This window comes from Pezoporus occidentalis, unplaced genomic scaffold (genome assembly GCF_034315485.1).
Source record: "Pezoporus occidentalis ecotype Australia unplaced genomic scaffold, CSIRO_AGI_Poc_V1 ctg222, whole genome shotgun sequence".
Classification (NCBI taxonomy): Eukaryota; Metazoa; Chordata; class Aves; order Psittaciformes; family Psittacidae; genus Pezoporus; species Pezoporus occidentalis.
In genome coordinates, this window is record NW_026914095.1 from 880,072 (window position 1) to 905,453 (window position 25,382).

At 42.8% G+C, this 25,382-nt stretch overlaps 1 protein-coding gene across 9 annotated transcripts in view; it reads left to right on the forward strand.

Annotated features, from left to right (window-relative positions):
• The window catches only part of EPHA5 (EPH receptor A5), a 200,500-nt gene that overhangs the window by 152,821 nt on the left and 22,297 nt on the right, over window positions 1-25,382 (forward strand). For 3 of the 9 annotated variants that reach the window (XM_062620652.1, XM_062620646.1, XM_062620648.1), the window contains 7 exons: window positions 738-843; window positions 9,946-10,011; window positions 16,845-16,912; window positions 18,379-18,504; window positions 19,522-19,707; window positions 24,206-24,267; window positions 25,075-25,284. In XM_062620652.1, coding sequence (XP_062476636.1) covers window positions 738-843; window positions 9,946-10,011; window positions 16,845-16,912; window positions 18,379-18,504; window positions 19,522-19,707; window positions 24,206-24,267; window positions 25,075-25,284 — 824 coding nt within the window. The remainder of the gene's footprint in view (window positions 1-737; window positions 844-9,945; window positions 10,012-16,844; window positions 16,913-18,378; window positions 18,505-19,521; window positions 19,708-24,205; window positions 24,268-25,074; window positions 25,285-25,382) is intronic. The other 6 variants (XM_062620654.1, XM_062620647.1, XM_062620649.1 and 3 more) reach the window with 3 other exon arrangements.

The window sequence follows — 25,382 nt, forward strand, 5'->3', positions numbered from 1 at the left end:
AGATAAATGCGATACAAGCGATGTTAGCATTTCCATTTTACAGGCTGCAGGAGCTTGCTCACGTGCTTTTACTCAATCTGTGACAAAATCCGGGTCTTAAACAGCTTTCCTGAGCTTTCTGCTGGTATCTTTATCACAGGACTTGTCTTCTGCCTTTTGGCATGAAAGCTCTCTACAAGGCATGGGTGGGGGAGTTCTGCTTCCCTTAGCTGATAAAAAGACCAACCTCTACATGTGTCTTAGCAAATTCCTGTATTACAGAGGGCACCTTCTGGCCATGTGATACAGATGCCACGAAGAGGTTGTAATTGTTTATAGCTTCTTGAAGCACAAGTAAGGCATATGTCTCTTTGACATTCCATAAATGTTCTCTCTGCAAAAGGGAACCTGTTAGGTTTTCATCCTTTATCTCTGTGATTTCTAATGCAGCCAACCCAGGAAGACAAACTTCAGTTTGCAAACTCAAAGGATGAGTTCTGCAATGTTTTTGTTTCTGAATTCAATGATGAAATGCAATTTTGTTAGGGTTTTGGCTTGGTTTTGCATGTGTGTTTGGTTTCTTTCCACCCATTTCCTTTCCAAACTAGAAACAGCCAGCTAGGGGGGGAAACATAAACCGTAAAAGAAGTAGTGAACTGGTAAGACTTGAAACCTTGCTGGCAGCCTCACTAGAAAGACTTCTGTGAGTGATGACTACCATTTTAACCTTAATCTCCATTTTCTGTTTCTAATCTCAGCAGTAGCTGCATCCAGCGACCAGAGCCAGATTCCTATAATTGTTGTGTCTGTAACAGTGGGAGTCATTCTGCTGGCTGTTGTTATCGGTTTTCTTCTCAGTGGAAGGTAAGAGAAGAAACTGTGTATTTATCCTTCTCCAACTTTTGTAATAACTTTTATCTGACCAGCTGGTTAGTGCACTTTAGGTGAAAGCAGCACGTGCATGAAGCTGTCAAGCAGTAGCCTTGTAGCACAGCACGAGTGTGGGCTGATTGATCTGTTTGAAAAGGCAGGAACGGCAAAGGCTTGCTCACAAATGTGGTTCACTTCCCAATGGTTTTTCATCTCTCGATATACTGGCCCTAATTATTCAACTTGATTCTCACTGGAGTGTTTTCACATTCCTTTAAAAAAAGCAGGACATGTTATTACAGGTAAAATATCCTGAAGCCCATATGTTTACACTCAGCTCACAGACAAAACTTGACTTCAGGAAAACACTTTCAGAGAAAAACAGAAGAAACCCAGCTGAATGGCCAGATGTCACAAGTTTTGGTCAGGTCTGCATTTCATTTTTCATATGTAGGACACTAATGTGTACCCCAATGCTGGCAGATTATACAGAAAGCTCCTATCCATGGAAGGAGACACTCTGCTTAAAGCCATAAAGCAATCCTGTTGACTTCTCATGTGCTTAAACATAGGCAAGTAATGAAAGTCTGGGCTATACCATCTTTGACAACTGTAATGGAAGTTGATGAACTTGTTGGTGAACAAGGGGTAGTGGTATTTGGGGAAAATCTTGCTTGTATCAGGATCAGTTTGCACTGTAGCACTAAATTTGTGTAGCAGCCAGCACACAAGACACTTTTTCATATACTACTTGTGTATTAGTAATTTTTTTTAATGGCAGTAGTAAACCTGTGCAATGTAAAACAATGTGAAGTGCATCTATTCATAAGGCTGAGATTATTTTCAGTGCAAAGTAAATATTTATGCTTCTAAGGTATCCATCAGCCCACTGTTGCTTTCATAAAACAGATCTGTCTATAGGTCAGCTCTATCATGGTGGCTGTAAATTACAGGATGTTTTAAGTGTTAAGAGTAGTTGCAAGATACAGAGGAGCTGCACTGATACTGAACATACTGTCTGAGGGTCTTATTTCCCAGAGGAAGTAGGGTATCAATCTGTGAATGCAGCACAGTGAAATCCAGCCAGGCTGAGCAGCAGTGTCCCCAGGCAGAAGGCATTCATGGAAGGACAGAGTTATTTCCTGTCTTGAAAGGTAAGTGTGCTGCCAGACTCATCTCCACTCAAGGTCAGAGACTGACAGTCTCTTCCAGCTCAGCTGTTTGAGCTCTTGTTGTCTGCTCTGAGTGACTTGTTGGGCTTAAAAATGGAAAAGTAAATACTTCTGTCTCCACAAGAAACATGCAGTGGCATGAGGGGTGTGAATGACTATAGACCATTCACACCAGGGGCTACAGGAAAGCTGTAGCCAGAAAGTCTGGGCTCTGAACGCTGTAGGCAGGAGTTCAAGTCTCTCCTTAAATGTTGGATGTTTTGAGTCAAATCCCTCCTTAAACAGAGCTGGGGGATGTGGACTTTGGCCTCCCCATCCTGAATGTGTGCTTGTATCAATGCAAACCGGAGGATGCATGCGTGGCCATAGGGAAGCTACAGATGTAATCTGGCACCTCTGCAAGGAAGAGTCCAGGGGAGCGAATCACAGGTGGAGGGACATGTATCCCTCTGTGGCCATAAGGAACTGCATGGCAACTAGCAGTTCTTGCTCTTCCCTCAGTCACTGACAAGTGCTTTGGACCCAAAGGGGAAGACATGCCCTTGCAGGTCTCCTTTTTGCTGCTACCGTTTCTGGTCTGAACAGTTTCAAAGCCTGAGCCATTTGTCAACAACTCTTGTTAGTTATCTCTTTCTGTCCTTTGCTGTAATGGGCTTTCCAGGATGTGCTTCCTCTTGTCTCTTTATCTCTTGACATGCTTTTAAAAGCCCTTGTCTTCTCTGGCTAGAATTTTACCACTGCCTTTGCTGCTGCCTTAATCTGCCTACCTGGTACTCACACCTCTCTCCATGGACCCCATGGAGCTTCTCCGTGGTGCCACACTGGACATATGGAAAAGTGCAGGCAGAGGGAGCTGAGCTCTTGATCTATTTTTATCTTTTCAGCCCTTCCCCTAAACTGGGAAGAATCTCATCCCTCAGCTGGAGGTAGTGTAGAAGCTTCCAGTCTCAAGGTTTGGTCCATCAGTAGAGAATTGGCTTGAGTTCCCATGAATTTTAAAGCTCATCTAATGCGTGGAGTGACTTGTGAGACCAGAAAAATAAACCCTAGAAGCCAGAAAGCTGACAGCCAATTTGAAATTAAACAAAGCAAAACAAAAAAATTGCTCCTGTTTGGAAGTGAGTCACTCATGCCGCTTTGCCTTGGATGTAATTTTGAGACAATTCATGGAGCGAATGGTCACTCTCCTGCTGTGACTCTGTGGGGGTGATAAACACATTCCAAGTCACAGGCTAATCCCTTTCTGAAACTACTAACCTGTTTCTGGAAGACACTTCCCTGTATCTTTGGAGTGGTTATGTTGTTCCAGTGCCTAGTTCCAGGGAGCTAAATTTCCTTTCCTATTCTTTCTCAGACATTTTCAACTTCAGGAGGCGCTGCAGCTAGAACCACCACTGCTTTCTGTGCCAAGGAAGCTGTGCAAAGCCCAAGCTCTGTCTTTCCTGTTAACATAGGAAAGCATGTACAGTCCAGTAGCAAAACTAAGGAGAAAAGCCCTCTTGCTCTGCAGCACTGAGGACATAGCCTGGCCAGCTCATGCCAACAGTCTCCTTGTTGCTGGCTCTATGCTTGGGAGGCCCTGGACACCTCAGAATTAGGGTATTCCTCCCTAGGATTCTGTATAGCATCTCTTTGCGCCTATCCTTCCAAATGTCAGGCTGAAGCGGCTTGAGACCAGTCCTGCAGTGAGAAGGGGATGTCCTTCAGTTCTCAGCATCTTGGAAAATATCTTCCCAGCTGTAGGACTCAGGGGTTTGCTGGTCTCTGCAGGGATTTTATTTTCTGCTAGGTTCCCAGAGGCAGAAGTTTTTACACCTCTTCCCCTTTTTTTGCTTTCAAGTATCTCTCTAGTTTTCTCGCTTCTTTTGAACTAATGTAAGTAACAGCTTGGCATTTCCCCTTGGCAGCTGGCCCTAAACCAAAGGTCAGCTGAACGGTAGTCACAGTGGCATTTCCACATGCCAGTGTCCATCTGTGGAAACACATTGTGTCTGTAGCTGGAGGTTCCTGGGAATGTGAAACTAAGTGTGCTTTGCCCTAAACAATTAAACAGCGTTTCAGAGCTGATTTACTTGCAGATGTTCCAGAAAACTCTTCCTGTAAATAATGCATCCTCTGACCAAGGTCATAAATGCCAAGAAAAACAGCTGATCATTTTTTTAAGTTATCCTGCTATTTGCATCAAGGGCATATTAATAATATAGCGATGAGGATTGCAAATCAAAAAGATTCACTAAATCAGACTGTAGTTGTCTCAGCAAAAAAAGAGAAGTGGATTGAGAATCTATTATTAAACCAGCTACAAGCATTGAATTAAAGAACACGGAGTTGTTATTATCTTTGTTTTGTTAGGATTATGTGTTCTCAAAAGTGCAATGTATTTTACAGATAGAGCAAGGGTATAAATTCTGCTTTCCTAACAATGCTTGAATTAGATGCTGCTTGAGATCATTGCTCCTGACATCTAAAATCATTACAGACTTCTGTTTTACAGTCTGTATCAGACAATGCCAGTCGCAGAGATCTTTGCTCTCCGTCTTGCAAGGAACAATAAGGTGCCACAGTTGTCATTGTGGCATCAGCCCCTTTCTTCCTACAAACTGAAGTAGGAAACCAGGTTTGCATCAGTGTGGGAAGGAGACCCACTGCTCTAAAACAGTTCACCTTCTTTGTCCTTCAAATGAAACCCTCTTTACAAAACTGACAGGGTATTAGGGTGAGTGTTAAGAGACTGCTGGTCCTCTAAGCATTTGAACTTTGTACCACTAAACAAAGGCATGGGCTTTGACAGAGTAAAATGTGGATGCTATTAGGTCAATGCTTGTACATGTTTGGAAAAACTACTCAAAATAACTAAGTGTACTGTGCATCTGCATTTATAGCCATTATAGATGACCTTTCCATCTCGAGTGATCTTCCAACGAGCTAGAGGGAGATTTTCATAGAACTTAAGAAAAAAGCAGATTTGAAGCAACAAAAAACTGCCCCTCACCCTGTGTCGTGCATACGCAGAAGGTCTCTTTCTGGCGAGGAACCAGCTCTCAAAAGACAAAGCAAAGACAAATCTTGCCATCTGGGTATTGGCAATTAGAGACTTCTGCACTGGAGTATCCATCCTTGACCTTAGCTGATTTAGACTTTTAAATATCAGCCCCTGTGGTGGCAAAGGGCTACTTTCTGGACACAAATATGTGCATCTTGTTAAAAGTGACTTTCAGGGAGTAGAGAAGATGAAAGGATTATGGCTTATATCCTAGGTCCTGAGCCAGAGTTTGCAGCCCTCTGTGATGTGGAAGGTCAAAATGGATGAATTTTTCCACAACCTGCCCCCATCCTATTTTCCAAGATATGTCAAAGCTTAAAATAGTTTGCTTTTTTGATATTTCCGTAGGAAACAGGAGACAGTTTGTAGATAATGTTTCTCATAGAGAATTTTTCCAGCATGAGTCACAGTTTTTGTTAGTTGTGATTTTTTTAAAGGATTTTTATCTACATTCTTCCCTGCTCTTCCTTCTTCCTACAGGACATTGTCTCCTGTGATTTATAGCCACTTTATGATGCCGCCTACTGCCAAATATTCCCCGTGATTCACCTGACAAGAGGATTTTATTAGAGAAGCTATTGCTCTGCCAAGTCAAAATTCCCATCCACCAAGAGCAGGAGGGCCTGGTCCTGCTTCTGTTTTGGTCAAGGTTTTACTACCGCCATCACATTAGCAGCCTCGCTGCTCTTTGGCAGTATGTTTTCTCAGGGATAAGTGTTAGCACCATTGGTATAAAGGATCCTTCACCAACAAAAAAAAAGTGCTCCAGTGCACCCTTCTGCACAGGGTGATGCCCTCCAAGGGCCGGTGTGGAAATCTGCTGCCTGTATTTCCCATCTCAGCATCTTGCCTAGATTGTCTTGGCAAATTTGGCTGCTCCGACACCTTTTTCTTGTTTATTCTAAGCACTTTTTGGCTTAGTACATCTGTGCAAACACACCGGGCTCCACAAGCCAGTCTGAGCTGCTGCAGTTTCAAGGAGGGTTTAAGGACCCAGGCTAATCTGCCTTCAGATGACTTTGGCCCAGACAGGTGAGAGTTGAACAAGTCTGTAAGCCCATGAGGCATTGCCCTTGAAAGGATCATTTCTGAGTTATTCTGGCAGCAGCCAAGGGAATGCAGCAGGATCGTCATGAACAGATGAGCAGGTGGCATAAGCTTTGTCTGAGCAGGGGAAATATGGGGCAGTGCAGCAGTCAGTGATGAAAGCTCCTCACCTTCATTCAGATGATACATTTGATGGCATTTTGCAAATCTCATTTCCACATTAAGAAAGGAACTGGGTGGCCCTTCAAGCTGAAAATGGAGCCTGACTTCAGTGGTGGCAGCTCTAGGCTCCTGCTGAGCACTGGTGAAAGCCCCTTGTGTACATAATGCCAGGGGTCTTTCCAAGGGCATTTTCTTCCCCACAGTGTTTGCATAGATATCGTCTGCTTGGGTAGTGTGGAGGCATGCTTTAACATGTGAACTAGGTATAGCTCAGCAGGACAATGAGATGACTTCTTAAACATTTGTGTAGTTCTGGGCAAAGTAGAAATATATTTCTGCCAGCTCACAGTGTGTAATGTTGCTGCTCTGATGTTTAAAGCAAGCATGTTTACTCACAAGGTGCTAGGTGTAGTGCTGGCCTCCTGACCTGGAGATGCAGGAAGCAATCATTGCATTGCTTAAGGCTGTATGAAGGATTAGAAAAATCTTCCCAGGCATCCTCAAGTATTTCAGTCTCTAATTACAAGCCTCTGAAGAACATCCCATTAGAGTAGCTTATTAAAAGCAACAAATGAGGTTTTCATTTATCATGACTCTGAGTGTTCAACTTATAACTCTTAAAAGCCACAGCTACATAAGGCACAGCCTCTCTGAGATCTATCTAGCCACTAGAAATGTAGTTTAATTCCGAATGCTGTCTGGGTCATCTGCTGACTTGTGGTAAATTAATTACGTTGATTGCAGGCACAGTTGTTGGTGCTCATCAGATATATACATTTCATTAACAAAGTATGTAGCCCAGGGTTTAAAATGATGCCAAAGGTGTTGATAAGTCCTCCTAGCACAGGTTTATTAAAGTTTGCTCTCTGGACAGTTGGGCTTGCAAACCACATAGGCATTGTGGGGGTCACCTTTGCTAGAACTGTATCAGCTTTGTGTACATGAGATAGCTGGAAGAGGTAGAGTTCATCTAGCCAAAAAGTGGGGCAGTGCCAGCCAGCCACAGAGGTTCAGAAGGTGCAGCTGCAGCTCCAGGCTCCTCTACTTTGTGGTTGCCCACCTTGCAGCCCTTTCCTTGAAGCCAGGCCTCAAAGCAGGAGTCACATTTTGTTTCAAGCCAGCTTGGCTTTTGGAGACACTGCTACCTCAGCACCTCATTCTTTCCTAGCAAAGGCGATTTAACACTGTAGATGTTCTCTCAATAGCCTTAACTGGTGCATGTTGCCTCAGTGTGTCATGTTAACCTGCAGCAGATTGGAGGGGCTCCTGACCGCCCACTGGGGCCAGAGGCAGTCCCCACAAGCTCTCCTTGTAGTCTGCTGGTCAGTTCAATGATGCTGGAGGAGACTTTGCAGATAATTTTGATGTATACAGTGCTTGGTTCAACTCTGACTGCTCCCCAGTACAGGTCAGCTTGCCGGTCAAAGATCTTAAAACCCCAGAAAGGTCTGGAAGTATTTCATTAAGCAGCAATCTCTTATCCTGCCACAGCATTTGATCTCATCTGGGAAAGCATTTGATCTCACCTTCTTAGTTTCTAAACCAAGACCTGTGTGCAGCGAGAAGACGGGGAAACTCTGTCCCTACCAGGAGCCATCAGCACCCAGATGCGGTGGCCATGAGGGCACGGCAGGTTTGTTGCGGTTTAATATCCAGTTTTGTTTGCCTCAGGATTTTTATATTCTGACATTTGTCTGCCAAATCAAGCCATCCTTTTAACACAAGCAGTAATAAATCTTCCTTTGTCTTAACTGTGCCAGCCAAGTAGTCCATTGACTTACTTAGCCAAGCGCTTCTGGGATTGGAAAGTGGATTTTGTTGTCTGCTGATCCAGTTTAGTTTGTTTCTAACAGCTTTAGATTTCCCCTAATGTTACACCTCAGAGTATTTTCACCCTAAGTGCACAGCATTATGCGACGGCTGTGCAGGCATGAGGTTGCATTTGACGTATTTCCCTTACACTTGAGCATTTTTTTGCTCTCCATAAAGGGAGCAAATGAGATCTGAAGTGTTTTGCATTTAGTGCAGAGAACTGATTTTGTCTCAGACCAGCCCAGTTACTGATGAGGTGCTCAAAGAGTTTTCTTTGTGTAAAAAAACAACGAGCTCTTTTCATATTAACAGGGTGGTTGCTTTTCAGGTTACTTGAACTATGGTTTCAAAACCCTTGACTTTTCTTGCTGGGTAGTGTGGGAAGGTCTGGTGACAGCAAGCGTTAGAAAATGCCTGGGGAAAAGGGCCTCCTAGCTAAAATATGAGCTGAGTTGCCCGAGCCATAGTGATCTTCTGGAGACTGCCAGTTCCCTGCACTCAAATCCTGCAAGGTCAAACCCAGAAAATGCAAAATGGACTCCAAATATATAATGGCTGAGTTCCCTTTGTGTGCTTTTGAGTTTTGGATCTCTGGTATTAACTTGAGTCAATGGAGAGGTTTATGAAGCTGAGCTGGTCCCATATTAGTATGACTGCACAAGCTAGGGCGTTATGAAAATACAAAATATTGTCAATTACAGTAAAAAAATATTGGCACGTTGTTTAGAAAATTAGCACGTTGTTTTGCTGGTGCAAAAGGAGCTTAGAAAGACATTCTGCACCAGTTCTAATTTAAGTAAGCACATAATTGAGTATGTAATTCTGTAAACCATCGCATGCCTGAAGTTATTTTGAAACATAATTCAAGGCAATGCAGTCGCAGAATGTTAATTTTGTCTAAATAGGCTATTTTAACATGCTCTGGCATTGCAAGTTACGCTTTATAAAAATCTGATGGGCACAATCTTTTTTTCAAGAATGAAATGTTATGATGATTTGAGAAGTGATGAGTGAGATCTTCAGCTGACTCCAGCCAGAGTATGTCTGTACCGTTGGGCTGCTGCTTGTATGTTGTACTGAAGTTCTTCCTGTTGTTTTTTTCTGCAGTGTGTTCTTTTTCAGGATGAATTACCTTAATAGACTTGGTAACTTAAAAATTGTCCATGCAAAGTTCTGTGACAAGGATAAAGGTCAGTTACTGAGGTGAAGCCAACCTTGGGTTGTGGACTGATGCCAGATGAACTCACACTCTGACTGGACTAGAGTAAGGGCTCAGCAGCCTTCAAAAGCAAGCTGTGGATGCACGCAATACCTTTCTACTCACCATATTTTGAGTTTATTTAGACTGAATGCTCACACGCAACCTGTCCTGCTTCTTCAGACATATAATGCACATGCAAAAAGCTTCACTGATACAAGGAGATCCAGAAAGAGCTGCGTAGTTGAGTACGTGCATAGTGGTATGCGCAAGCAGGGCTTGCATTCATGCAGTGCTTTTTTTGTTAAAGGAAATTGTACTATACTACACACACACCTGTGGAAAAAGTCCCTTTGCCTGCTCCAAGGCAGATGCTTAAGTTTAAGCACACGGGTGGCCCCATTAATCCTAACAGTTGTACTCAAGTACAGGAAGCATATGGTTAATTGCTTTGCAGGACCAAGATCCATGCATTCTTCCCAAGGCGTTTTTCCCCATCAGTAGTACATGCCATGAAATTCTTGCAGCCCAGGGTGTTAAGGTCCAAATAATAATTGCAATAAGATGGAAGAAGTTCATATAGAAATGTTGCAAAATGTACTTTCACCTTGCCAGGGCAGTGGGATTATTCCTTATCCTGGGCCTTTTTGTTTGCTTTTCAGTTGCTGCGATCATGGCTGTGGGTGGGCTTCTTCTCTGCGTGCTGTTGCCTATCCAAACCTAACATGGTCAGTGTTCCCACCCATGCTGGCTCCTATTTCGTGTCCTCCCTCCATGTTTTTTGTGCATGGTCTGCCTTTCCGTGCCTTTCTTGTATTGGCCTGGAAATCGCTTTCTCTTCTGATCTCTGCACCCAGTATGTCTATCTCAACAACTGGAAATAGCATGACCTGAAGCAGAGTGTGTCTCCAGCAAGAGCAGGGGTCTCAAGGGGAAAAAACCCGCCAAACTAATGTGTTATGCTGTGCTTGATCCAGACACCGCACCAGCAACGTCATGTGTCATAATAAACCATCATATAAGCTGGACACATTCTTCTGCTTCTTGTCACCAAAAGGGGCTGGGGGAGGTAACATGCCCTCAGAAAGGAGGTGGGAGGCAGGTGGGAGTGGAAAGGTATTTAGTGGCATGTAACATGCATGTCAGTGAAACGAACAGCTTGTCATCGACACGTGTCGATGTATGACCTACATGGCAATGACATGATGCTATTTGCCAATGATATGCTTCAGTAGCATTGGGCATATCCCTGCGAGCATCGAGAGCTGCGTATCCGTGCTGCATGCTGCCCTGTTCTGCCACCATCTGAGATGTCTCACCAGATCCTGCTCTCTTGTACTCTTCTCTCTTTTCTAACTAATCAAAAGAAGAGTAATTTTAACTTCTGTTTGTTTCACTGAACGTGAGTTGGGTTGCTTCCTGAAAGGAATATATTTTAGGTCTTTCAATGAGCTGTAATCTGTGCTGACAAAGATCTTCTTAAGCCTTAAGGAAACTCATGCAATCACCATCCCCATCAGATAGCTGCTTGAGACCACAGAAGCATTAAAACGTCCCATAAGTGCTGTTAAACTGGGAAGGATTTGCAGCACAGCTGGGTGAGAGGTGTGAAACTCTTCTACTGTGTTTTCTGAGGGATGCTGAGGATTTATATGGTGGGAGCTGGGTGATGGTGCAGTCCCTGGCTGTGGAGCACAGCAGTCATGTGGGTAGATCTTGGTGCTTTAGTGATAGTACCTTTGGGTTCTCTAATGCTGTATTTTGGCTCCGTCAGAGGCCTGAACCAGGCAGGAGTTTTCGAATGCAAATCTCAAAGGCCTAAAAGAGGAGGAGTTTGTTTTTTTTTCCTGCCTGTTTGAGCATTTTTAAATTGTTTTCTTTGTGAGTGCTTAAGAGCAGCATTAATAAGCAAGGAAGCTCAGCTCAAAGTGTTAGGCTGCAAACTATTCTTCTGGTATGTGCGGTCATTCCTGCAAGCAACGATTGTGCTACAAGAAAACCTCCCAGTACTTCCGTTGTCTGTTGTGCCTGTGCCACTAGTGCACAAGCAGTCCCTCAGTGGAAGTCATGCTTCAGATGTGCTCAGCAAGACTCCCAACCAGAGAGTGGCAGTAATGGAAAATACTTCTCAGACCAGCAATGGACTGAACGGCTACAAAGAGAAAGTTGGCTGACCTGGAAAACACTCTCTACAGGTTTCCTTCTAAGCTGCACAAACTAATGTGGCAGCAGGCTGGGAGGGGAAAATGGGAAAAGTGACTACAAGGCGCAGATGCTGTCAGCTGTGCTGTGGGAAGGCACAACAACCTCTTTAGCGAGATTTATGGAGATCACTTCAGAGGGAGCTTCCTGCAAGAAGGGGAAATGGGATCTTGTTTATTTTCAATTGTTCTGGTGGTGGTTTAGGAAGGTGAGGAGTCATTCAGTGTGAAGGCAGGGAAAGACTAAAGTCTAAAAATACCACTGCTGGAACAGTGAAACTTCCTTTTTAAGGCATCCAAGTTAATCAGAGGTCAAGGCAGGGTAGTATTGTGTAGAGGGGGACAGCAGTGGCTGGGGAAAGCTGTTGCGAAGGCCAGTGAGCCTGCAGTGGTTTTAAAGGGACCCTACCTCAGGCCAGTTGTCTAGTGTGTCTTTGAACTGAGATGAATGTCTTAGCTTGTCACCTCAAGACCTTTTCCTGCTCTTTTGATCCCATTCTCCAAATTATAGGACTTTGAGAGTAGATAAAGTAGTTGAATGAGTCATATTCCCAGCCTGCATGGGTTGCTCCAAGTTACTCCAGGTGAAAGGTTGATCCAGCACGATGGAAGCAACTCCTTATAGACATTTAAAAATGCAGGAGGAAAGTGAACAGAAAAATGGGAAACAACTTCCAGTATAAAAGCTGTTCATTTTACACCAGTCCCTTGAGTATTCCCTGGTTTTGCGATACTGAATACTGAATTGCAAGCAGAAAAGGTGAATGCTGAACATAGACCAACACTGCTAGAGGTAGACTTTTGCCTCTGTCTCTCAGGATTGGTGTTGTTTATCCAGGCTAAAGCTGTTTGCTGAACAAGTTATTGTCTCCAGACCCAGAGCTGAGGCGACAGGATCTTGGCCAGATGGACGGATCCATTTTGTTCCTCTGGGTGGAACACAGTCCTGCCCTGCAACACGTATGCAGCCTTATTACTTTAACATCTTGGAATCAATGGCATGAAATGAGCATTAACCCCTTGTAAACAACAGTCCTGCAGTTCTCACAAACCTCTGGTAAAATGACAGCTCAAGATGGGTTTGATGCATTCCTCAAAGTTGATTTATTGTAAAAGATGTGCTTCTGAGTGGAGGTCTGGCCCCTGAAAAGAAACTGGCATTTTGTCACTGTTTCAGAGAAATGCACAGAGTTCATTTATCTCATATTTAAGAGATTAAATACATGAATGATTCTCTGCAGGACTGGGATGGGAGATTGCATGCTGCTTCAGGACACAAGCCTTTCAATGGTACTGACTGCATCTAGCAAGGTGAGGTCCCTTTCCTCATTGGGGATGTCTTAAGTGCAGTCCCCTGTGCATTTCCAATAACAGCTTGGCTGTGTGCTGAAATGCTTTGGCCTATGCCTATAAAAGAAGTATGTAAAGACTCTCCCACATCACTTACGAGGGCTTGGATGGCCAAGGCCCAACTCCACAGTTCTCTGACTGTGTCCTGTGTGGGTTGTGACCAGTGTGGTGGCCCCGGCTAAGAAGAGGAAACCGCTTCCCTTGGGTATTCTGTGGTTTTTTGGGAATGCCTTGGGTGGCTGAGGGACCACACTCCACCTGGTAAGGGCACCCCAAAGCACAGGGTCAGACACAGAGTATCTTTATCAGTCCAGGGAGAAAAAAAACATCTTCCTGCCTCATTTCTTGACAGATTTTTCTCCATGAGTTGGCTTCTGCCATTCAAGGAAGTAGTCACTGGTTTCCCAGCTGGATTCTTCATCTTTCTACCTGTCTGTTTTATATTTTATAAACCTATATAGGGATCATTTTACAATTTCACTTTTATAATCTGCTCCATAAATATTTTATGAGCTGCCTGCCAATCTGCAACTCGTTTTTAAATAAGACATGATGCCTTAAGAATATTTAAAGTCTCGCTTTCTTTCCCTCTGATATTTTTATTGAAAAACACAGAGCTGTGCAATGAAGACATCTGCTTTCTAGATAGAGAAACTGGGACAAATCCACAACAAGAGTAAATGAGTTGAGATTCAGGTGTGCTGCTGAATTGCATTAACTCTTTGTCTGAATGTCTCCAGCTCAGTGGGAGATGAAGCAAGTGTCAGGATCTTTATGCTTTTGCTGTACGTGATATAGAAAAGGTATAGGAAATCTATGGTTTGTACAATGACAATAAACTAGAGAATGAGTCTTCCATCAGGAGGCTATTGACTCGCAGCATTTCCGATAAATATGAAGAGCAATACACATGCAGAAATGGATTATTTCATAAACACGTGGGTGTTTTTTCTTTCATCAAAATACATTGCAAAGCCACAATATTTAGATACTTTTATCTGCCAGTAAGATTTACATCGTGAACCAGGACCGTTAACCTGAAACAGCAGATTTTCGTGGTATTTAGTTGGGGAGGAAAGGACAAAAAAATAGTTGTGTGTGTTATTTAAAGCATCTGAAGGTCAAGAAGGGAAGAAGTGCCGTTTAGCCCCAGTCAACGTGTAAATGGCTTGTTTCTCTGGGTAGTTTAAGGAAGTGAGTATGTAAAGGGTGCAAGTGATTGCAACAGATAGGTTTTGCAGCAAGCTGTTAGTGACACCCAACTGTTGCTTGCTGTTTGCAGTCCACTTACTGCCATTTCACTTTAGTGTGTCTTGTCAGAACTTTTTTTAATGATGCTCTGCAGGTCCCAGAGCCTTATTTCATATGCTGATGTGATGTGCTGCTCTATGTGTTACCTAGCTTGAGAAAGAGGGACGGGCAGAGCCAACTGATTCACACTGTCTCACTGAGTGTGTCGTCCCTGGGCAGTAAAACATGGACCATCATGCATCAACGCATGCTTTTTCTTGGATCACTGAATGCTAGCAATGGCACGTTCCGCATTTCTATCTCCTCTCTCTTCATGGTCAAAGAACCAGTAGATGAGGATAGTAAATAGGATAATGTTAGAAAGCTTATTTATAGGTAAAGTACTCCACACCTGAGGAAGTGATAAGGGCATTTGCTCTGAAAAGGCAAACAGAATCAGTCTTGTATATGTGCATTTGGTAGAAGGATGAATTGAAACACTTGTGCTTTTTTCAGAGGAGAACTGAGTTATATGCCTCAATCCAGAAAAGTACTTTTGTGGAAAATGGCTGTAACTTATGGCAATTTGGAACAGAAAAATCTGGGACTGACAGAAGTGGGAATTGATAATACCACTCTAGTTTATACACTTTAAGGGGAGGCAGTATGATGAAGAAGAACCCATTTTCACCCAAGGGTTGTGAATATCAAAACATGCTTTTAAATGACCCTTCCTCCCAGGTTCAGTGTGTACACCTAATCCTTAGGTTTTGAGTTAATTAGGCAGGACCCCACCTTGGGGAAATGGCACTGCCACTGCTAGGGCAAGGTGATGAGTACTGACATGCAAATAACTGAGCCTCATTGCCACTCTCATAGGTTTTGCATTCAGAGTGTGGTGATCTCTGCTGCTGAAATCATGCCCTGCATGGATAGATAGCCTGGCTGTTTATCAAGTGAAACCTGTTTGTCTCTCTGCCTGTGTCCCAGGACTGCCTGTCAGCCTCCCTCCTTTTCTTCTGCACCTTGTCTCGATCCATTCCCCTGCATTTGCACAACCTTTGCAGACTTTTTTCCTCCTCTCCCCTTGGCATAGGTGTCCCCTTCTCCCCAAGGTAAGTCTAAGTGCCTGCTCCCCTTCCCTGGAGTAACCCAAGGAGCTCACGTTGCTTTTCCCCTTCTCTGTCTGCCCAGCTCTGCTGGGGCCAGCTCAGCAGCGGTGCATGTGTCCCACTGTGTTGGGGCTTTTGTTGTAATTGTGATCATTTCACAGATCCAGTGCCAAAATCCTGTAGCTGAAAGAATGCTTGGCCCCATGTATCCAAGCAGACAGCAGGACTTCATGCTGAGGGCATGTTTCATGCAGATGCCTATTACTGCCTATTCCTAATTGCAGTTTTGTTTCTGCTAATCGTATGCTCCTCCTTGCTGTGAGTGGTGCTGGAGTGCTTGCATCCCCCTATCTCAAAAATCATGGGCAATGGAAAAGACCCAGCGTCTCTCAGCTTTACGTGGTTTCTTGGTAATCTGAGGCTTTCTTTGAAGTGTGCCAGCTAGCAGTCCCACTGTGCGCTAGATGGGTTGTAGGTGTCTATTCCAGGTTTTCCATTCTACCAGGCAATGTCCCTCTGTCTCATGTTCATGCAGTTTGCTTTAAGGTCAGTCCAGTTCCTGTACCCAGTTATCACATCAGGTCCTTGGAAAGACTGGCATCATATGTGCATGTATGTGCATTGTACATACCACATTCCGTATTCTTAAATGTGCATATATATGTGAGTATATAGCAGTTTTTGCCTATGCAGTTACCCTGTGGCTTCTTACATGGTAGTCTTAAGTGAAGCAGATCTCATAAATGCCACCAAAGCATTCAGTTAATGCTAATGCAATAACATTGCCTAGAGAACCAGTGAGAAGAGTGAAGGACGAGTCAGGGAAGAGCAGCCAAAGGCTAATATGAGGAAGATGTCCTGTGGAAGGTACGACTCTCATATGGCTGTGGTTGCAACTCTATGGCTAGGATTCAGCAGTATCTTTGCAACTGCCGGGTGCTAACATGGGAGCAATCAATCAGGCAGTGACTGCATGTCTTTTTCCATCTTTACTGGTGCTGGGCAGAGGGGATTGCATGAATTGTAGCTTCCCTGCATAGATAGGAGACATGCCGAAAACCCCTTCAAACCCAGAAATACATAGGAGACCCTTGAAGGCACTGAGGCAATGGTTTGGGGTTTTTTTTTGCTTTGTAAGCCATTATTTTGCATGTGTTTAAGGTTTTACATGTATAATATTTACACAGGGCTTTTTTCTAAAGTATCGAAATTTAAATTTCTATGCAAGTGGACAGTGGATGGAGGGGAGCATGCAATGCATACAACATGGTGCCTGCAAAAAGCTCTGTGGTCCAGTAGATCTTGCTTCTGTGATTCTGATGTTTCATCCCATTCCCCTTCCAATGTCCTTCCTGTCCTTGCCTTCTTGTCTTCTTAATAATAGTTGAATTAGATGTATAGTAGAGTGAAGTTGTTCAGAATCATCTGTGGGATTTGCAAACACAAGTCCAATTGAAAATCAGTGGGCCTTGGGCCCTAAATCCCGTTAGGGAAATTGCAAGTAGTTGATGAGCTAAAACTGGGACAGCAGCAATACAGCTGCTAGAGAGGTTGGGTTTATCGCTGCTCTGGGTTTCTGTGCTTTGTGTGATTTGAAGTAAAGAGTGGGGTTCTGCCATACAAGAGACAAAAACACTCTTCTGTTTGTTTGTCGTTTTTTTTTTCCAGGAGATGTGGTTATAGCAAGGCTAAACAAGATCCAGAAGAAGAAAAGATGCATTTTCATAATGGCCACAGTGAGTAAAGATCAAACACACACGTATGTGTTTTTGACTTTCAGTAGCAGTAAGACATACAACTGAGAGGGTTTTCTTTGGTTTGGTTTAGGGAAGGATTTTTTGTGTTTTGTTTGTTTTAAATTTTGGGTTTGCTGGTAATTCACAGAAGATTTTTTTGCTCTGCTATTTTGTAAGTCCACATCTGCCCCTGCTCTAAGCTCCATGGAGAACTGAACATTTGAACAGGCCTTATATGTGCCCAGTTATCCACACCTGTACACTTCCAACAGATCTCTCTAGCAAGACATTTTCTCCTGTCCTCTGTCTTTGCTGTGTGACCCAAGGTGCTATTAATTTTGCCCAGTCAGCGCATAACAACTTTACATTTTTCTGGTCTGGACTTGTCAGTCCAGAATACCTGCTTGAAACCCTTACTCCACCCCCCATAGGTGGCCATAAGGACCAAACCCACATTTACTCTTTGCTTTGGATGCCTCTGCAGAGGCATGAGAAGTAATGCCTACATCTTGCTCCTAGGAAGTTTTCAGAAATTCTGTGTTAATGCCCTTGTATACGAAACCCTTTGTGGTGATGCTAGAAAATACAGCTCATGGTTACTGTCAGTCCTTCTGAACACCCAAAGACAGTGTTGTTTGAAAAGCATTCCTTTGTACGGTGCTGTGGGAACTGGGAATGGGTAACAGCAAGGTGCCTTTTGGGGTGGAAAAGGCAAACACATCTTGTGAAAGTCAAATTTCCATTAGTGCTGTGTAATGAAGGCAGCAGGAAGCAAATCAATTAAAAGCCACAGTGTAATGTAGCTGTCTCATTAGACTGATGAGCAGTTCTTCATGTGAGTAACTTTAATGATTGTCAAAATAAACTTATAATATGGATAATGAAAATAGTTCTTTTTCCTCTCACGTCCTGCAGAAAAAGCCTGCTATTGATTATATTTATATTGGTACAACCCACAGGATTTGCACTGCAAACATTCAGTTCATTTCTATCTCAGTAATTCTGTCTGAAATAATGTGGCTGATTAATGACCTAATCTGTGACTAGTAGGGCATAATTTATTGCAGGTCTTCATCACCCCCCATCTGTCCAACTTGCTCTGCAAATTGTTCACTTAACTTTTAGCTTTTTGTACTTTTCCTCCTGGCATACCCTTTCCAGATCCAGAAAAGGGTCCTTTTGTACCAGACCCTGGACCAGCCCTTTACACAGCACTGAGAGGGAATTTTAGCTGTGCATCATTCCAGCTCAGCAGTGTCATGTGCTTTTCTAAACAAATGAAGTTACATGTATGTTACATATAAACTGAATGTCATTTTCCGATAAAGTTATTTATTTTCTTTATAGAAATAACATTCCCTGCTGCAGTTTTCCTGCTTTTCCAGCAAAGTGCAAAGGACAGGAATGTCTATTGCCCATCCTCTGTCATGCCATGTGCCATTCATGCTTTTAATTTGTGTTTCCAGTTAAGCTGCCTGGAGTAAGGACCTACATTGACCCCCACACCTATGAGGACCCTAACCAAGCTGTCCATGAGTTTGCTAAGGAGATTGAAGCTTCATGCATAACCATTGAAAGAGTTATTGGAGCTGGTATGGAAATGCATTTCATGATCCTTAGCAGCATAGAGGGTTGGCTTTCTTAACACAAGAACTCAAGGAATGGTCGTGAAATACTTGTGCTGTTAGGTACCCTGCAAGTGATGGAGAGTATGTTCCAGCTGAAGTGTGAAACAAAACCTGCCATTATCTGCAGTTTTGAAACTCAGGGACTGAACTGCAAATGGCACAAAATGGTCACATTTCAGCCAAGCTGAGTTATTTTGATGGATGCTAAGGGTTCAGGTTCTTTTCACCATTTTAACCTTTTTCTCCTCCCCATTAAGGTCAGTCTCAAAACAAAAAGTAAGAATAAGAAGTCAACTACAAAAAAAAAAACCACAAACCAAAGTCCAAAGCTTTCAACTTCCTTGGTTAAAAGAAGCAACTCCCATTTTCTTTCTAGTTAAGCTGTTTGTTTGGACTTGCATCCAACCTTAGGAATATTTTCTATCCTCTGAAATTATGGTTTTGGAGGTAATTTACTGTTCACCAGAAAAAAAAAGAAAAAAAATCCATTTTGGGTCATAAAATCAGAAAGGGTTTATAGTCCATAAAAATATATGTTGCTGTGAAAGGCTAACAGCATTCCATCTATGTAACTTACTAAAGGAAGGTTAAGAAGCAAGTAGCTTGTGTTTTACGCAAGCTGTCTACACAGGGCGATGATATAGGATGTGATAGGACTCTTTCATCTACTAGACAAAATTAGGAAAAAACCCAATAGACTATGGAACATAGCTCTTTAAATATAGGAAAATGACTTTTTTCTTCCTAGTTTGTTTTTTGTTTTTGTTTTTTTTTTGTGTGTGTGTCTATGAGTTTCTTGGCTTGTGGTACACTGACTGAGAGGGTGATCACTGTGATGTTCAGCTTTCCACATCTGTGACTGTGGAACAGCCCTGCGTGCTTTTGATCAGTTGTCTATAAGGGCTGGACTGCTTGCTGTAGATGGACACGTGCCATGCATTCCTTCCACGTGATCCCATTCTTTCTGATTTTGTTCTGAAGGTGAATTTGGGGAAGTCTGCAGTGGGCGGCTGAAGCTGCAGGGAAAGCGCGAGTTTCCAGTGGCTATCAAAACTCTGAAGGTGGGCTACACGGAGAAACAGAGGCGAGATTTCCTGGGAGAAGCAAGCATCATGGGGCAGTTCGACCACCCCAACATCATCCACCTGGAAGGTGTTGTAACAAAAAGTAGGTACAAGTTCTGTGGACTGCTCTTCTGGAACTCTGGCTGATGGGAGAGTTGGGTGAGGGGAGGAAGTAAGACTTGGGTAACGTGTTTGACTGTGCCTTTCCTAATTTCTCACAAAGCAGTGAATTCGCTTTACCTCATACCCTGTAGGTCCAGACAAGAACAAGTTCCCCAACATTGTAAAGAGGTTTTGGGCCCAAACGATGTTGGTGTTCTTTCAGCTAGAAAGGATAGATAATGGATAAACCGATAAGAAACGTTAACTCCCTCTGCAAACCTTGCCTCGCTTAGGCATGGTGCGCATGGCCTAAGAGGCAATCCCTCTTCAGAAGCCCAAAATTAAATGAGACAGAAATAGGAGATTATACGGTTTGCCAGCCTCAGGCAGTGGACAGGTGATGGAGACAACAGTAAGCCTGGGATGTCTGAAGTGTACTGCCTGACTGCTGCCTTGTAAGTAGTTCAGCAGCACCTACTGCCTGCAAAATGCAAAACCATTTTGAACGCAGTGATGCTAAGCCACCCGCTAAGCTTTTTGAGAAGGCTTACTTCTTATTCCTGCCGTTATTTGTTTGCTTTTCAAACCACGTGGGCTCCAGAGTGAGCAAAGATGTGCCAAGAAGCAATTTCCCTAGCAGGCAAACAGGGAGGATTTTGCTACCAAGAGTCTGGGAAAAGTAAATAAATATATTAAAAAAGAAAACCCGCCAATTCCTGATGATTTCCAGCCATTATATTTTGAGAAACTACTGAAGCAAAGCCCACAGGAGGGTAGTGCTGAGCCTTGTGATCACTCACAGGGCATGTGAGCAAGGACAGAAGTTAGCAGAAGATTTCCTTTCCAGAAACAGAGAAGAAGGACAGCAATGTAGCTGAAGACAACAGGGCAACAACCACAATTAAGGCAAGCTCCCTCTGGGATCTGCTGGTGATGCCCATAATTATAGTTGCTGCTGATGCTGGCATATAGATTATGAGAGGGGTTGAAGGCTTGGGGAAAATGTGAAATGGCTGGCAAAACATGTAAGCATGAGAGTTACTAAGGTCTGACTGCTCAGTTAGCAAAATAATCTTCCATAGCTTTCGCAGCCCAGTTCTTCTCTAAATTACTGTATTCATTAAAGATAAGGGCAGAAGAATCTCTTCCCCCTTTTCTTCATGATTGGTGATGTCAGAGCTTAGCTACTACTGTTCAAATGCTGTTGTTTGGGGCCATGTGGCTATGGTTAGTGCCGTTTGTCATTCATCAGAGTCAGCATCTCCAAAATTTGCTATTTTGCAATCAAAAGCCTTTTCTTGCATTTTTCCTTGAAATTGCATTTCCTAAAACTTTCAAGAAAAGAAAAAAATAACCAAGATAGGTTTCTCCCCGAAAATTGAATAAATATGAAGATCTCTCAGGGTCTCCCTGTATACCCCTTAATGCATAAAAGCTCCCATTTCTAGCACTGCAGGGATGCGGGATATTGGGCAAGAAGCTAGTCATGATTATACATTCATAAACGCTACTGCTGACACAGGCTTGAGTCTTTCTGTCTGCTGAGGCCTCAGGGGATGGGTGGGAATCCCACTTTAGAGAGGATGTGCCTCCCTAGTGAGGTTTCTTTTATATAATGTGGCTGTCTGCTCCAAAGGCCATGGCAGTGCTGGGAGTTTTGCTTCTAAGTTGGACTTGGGGCAACAGTAGTTTGGATGCAAGGACACATGTTCACCGTGAGCTCCTCATTAGCTGAGTAAATGCTCGTTTACTGCACTCAAATTTTTTTCCATCAGGCATTTGGAGCATCTTCCCAGCTTTTTTATTTTCTTTTAAATGGACCAAAACAGCTTTTATGAATCCCAATCTATGTTGCTATCTCCAAGTATTGTTTAACTTCTTTTTCCCTGCAGTATTTTAGTCATTGGGCTGTTGTAGATTCAGATCTTTAGGGTAAAATGTCTTTGCTGCATCATGATTTACTTTGGAAGTAAATTAAGTTAAATTGAATTAGGCCATTTTTAATTCTGAATGAGAATATCCACACAGGGGCTTAATACCATTTAACTAATCTAGTTCAAATGCACACCTTAGTTAATTTGGACTAATCATCTTCATTGTCCCTGTGCAGACAAGCCCTTAGCTATTTCTGCTTTACAAAGGTAACGACAGTCCTGTTTTCATTTGCATCCTTTTGGTTGCACTGAAGGTGTGTGCATTGCATTAGTACACTGATGTGAATGACATCTACACACATTTTATGGCCTTGTAATGCCAGGAGGGAGCCCTACTGATACTGAGAATCAGCCTACTGCTTTAGAAGGGCCACTGTTTACTTTTAATTTACTTTGTTGAAAAATACTCTATTTGTATCTTTTAATTCCATGCTTTTGGATATGGGGCTAATTTATACCACAGTTACTGTCAACCTGCAGCAGTCAGGTAATGAAACATAAGTGCCAGAAATCCTATTTTCTTTTCTCTGATGGCAACCAAAGGCAGGAGTCTGAAGGTCCTCCAGAATGGTCACGTAACAAGATGCTGTCTCGCTGCAATGCTGCCTTGCAGTGTCAGATAAGGGACCTCATGCTACAGTTGAGGGTTTGTCATGGTTTAAGCCCAGCCGATAACTCAGAACCACGCAGCTGCTCGCTCGTTCCCCCTCTTGTTCCACCCCTGCTCCTGAAGGGATGGTGAGGAGAATCGAAAGAATGTAAATCCCACGGGTTGAGATAAGAACAGTCCAGCAACTAAGGTATAACACAAATCACTGCTGCTACCACCAATAATAATAATGATAAAGGAAATATCAAGGGAAGAGAATACAACTGCTCACCACCTGCCAACCGATACCCAGCCTGACCCGAGCAGTGATCTTGGCCTTCTGGGTAACTGCCCCCAGTTTATATACTGTGTATGACATGCTGTGGTATGGAATATCCCTTTGGCTAGTTTGGGTCAGGTGTCCTGTCTCTGCTTCCTCTTGGCTTCTTGTGCTCCTCCTCACTGGGAGATCATGAAAAGCTGAAAAGTCCTTGGTCAGAGTAAGCATTACTTAGCAACAACTGAAAACTTTGGTGTTACCAGCGTCATTCTCAGGCTAAAGTCAAAAACACAGCACTGCACCAGCTACTAAGAAGGAGAAAAATGACTGCTACTGCTGAACCCAGGACACGGTTTAATGTTTAAAAGCAAAAAATAAAAAAAAAAAAAAAATGAGGTATACCTGGTATTTTCCTTCCCTGTGTAGTTACTGATGTGTTTGCCAACCTATGGGAACATTGCATGAGATCTCTCCTTCCTCTTGCATGCAGCCCATGTGCATAGACAGACAGCTGTCATTCTTGAAGATGGAGCCCATTATTTCTTTTGGGAATTAAGGGTATTTTTCATGTCCCCAGGGTGCACTTTTCATATCAAAAGTAATACTTTCAGGAAGCTTAGAAGCTCAGGCAGAAACAGTGATATTAGCTTAAAAGAACTGAAGCAGCTCAGGTCCCTCATGCTGCAAAAATAGTATCTGCACAATGAGTGTTTTGATTGACAAGTTTACAATTACCTTTATTATGTGGATAATTAAGCAGTAAATTAGGCAAATAGTTAAGATAACAGGAAAGTGGGAAGATTAAGATCAATCTAAATGGTAGAACGTGCTGATTTTTAGGAGCATTTACCTTCATGTGCATGTTATGACATGCAGCAACTCTTGTTGATCATTTCTATGAAAAACATTTATAATGCACTTTACAAATAATTGACAGTTCCTCTTTTGTCTGTGCTTCATGCTAGCTAATGGAAATTGATTTAAATAAAAAATAATTTACGTGTGCTTATAAGATTTCATTGAATTTACAAGGGCTGGAGCACACCACATTAATTATTGCTATGTCATTGTGGCAAGCTAGCGAGAAATTAGGTATAAAATCTGAGCAAAAACTATATAAAATTACCATTAAAATGACTCGGGGATGAAAATTAATCAAATGGATTTGGAAAAACATTATTATTCCTGTCAACAATAGGAGACCAGGTCTTTTGTTAAGAACTTTTATTTTGATTTCCACTCAACTCATTCCATACTTAACTTGCTTTTGTTCTGCAGCATAAATATTCCTATTCTTTCTTCCAGATGTGTTTACAAGGATAGTCACATGGGATTACTTGAATTACAAGGGATGTAATACCATTCTGTCCTGGTCTTAGTCTTGGTGGTTACCAAGCTCACACAGATACTTCAGATTATCCTTGCAACCTCTTCCTCAAACATTGCCTATAAGCTTTAGGGCTTGGTACCCCACCTATAATACAGGATTTCTTTTTCATCCCCTACTCCTCAATTCCCCTATGTCTACATATATTATGGCAAAACCTATTTTTATCCTGCTGGGACAGCAGTGTCTCTGTAGATTTACTGTTGCATGGCTGTATATTCGCATTCAGGTGCATTATGAAAAGACTTTATTGTTGTTCATGTTATTTTAAATAAAATGCTGACAAACTCATGCACTTTTTTTTTCCAGGCAAACCAGTAATGATAGTAACTGAATACATGGAGAATGGTTCTCTGGATACATTTTTAAAGGTAATTCTTAGACCCTTTTTCCAGGGGGATCTTGGTTGCAGTTTGGGTTCTTTGCAGATGGTTAATATCAATGAAAATGTTTGCTGGGTGGTGGTCCAGCTGTTGACGCTGTCTGGAGGCAGGAGTAGCTTGGTTGTCTGATCTACATTTATACAGCATCATGAAGGACCTGGTGTGTACATTGATATGAATAGATAAGAATAAATTGGAGGATGTTTATTTTAGAAGGCAGTCTACTGCATGGAAATGATTAACTTATCCTGCAAAATTTGATGTGTTTCAAGAGCACATCCACACTACATCATGGCAAACCCCAGACTTGTCAGTTTTTCCATTAAACATAAGAGCTAGCGAAGGGAGGATAGGGGAAGGGGTTAGAAATGTGGTGTGGCAACATGGGGAAGAGCCCCTAACACCAGATATTCACACATGGACTTCTGCAGGTAGGATTTCTATGCAACTTGGTGCCATTCAGTTGGCTGACTTTGAGACAGCCCACTCCCCTTCCTTTATACTCATAACTGCATTTGTTCACTCGCAGTCACCATCTCTTTATCAGTCACCAGTAGAAATAGCTTGTTCCTTGATCTCCAGTTAAAAGAACTACATTTCCTTAGCTTTGTTTCTAGAGATCCTAATCCAAACAATGAAACTTTGAAAAGCTTCATGGTCAGAGCATGAGAGTAATGAATTATTAATTTCCCTGTTTTTCTTCCCTGGAGACTTCCCTTTGCAGTTTATTCATGCACACACAATGCTGAGGGTGCAGAGACTCTTAACTGATCAAATGTCTCCTTCCTTCTGCAGAAGAACGATGGGCAGTTCACGGTCATTCAGCTGGTCGGGATGCTGCGAGGCATTGCATCAGGAATGAAGTACCTGTCTGACATGGGTTACGTACACAGAGATCTGGCTGCCAGGAATATTCTAATCAACAGCAACTTAGTCTGCAAGGTGTCAGACTTTGGCCTCTCCAGAGTCCTAGAAGATGATCCCGAAGCAGCATACACTACCAGGGTGAGTTAGGAGCTCAAGAAAATGATTGAGCACAAGTAAAACATATTCCTGCCAAATTTTGGCATTCAGGCTTTCTAGCAAAGAGGTTTCTACAAATC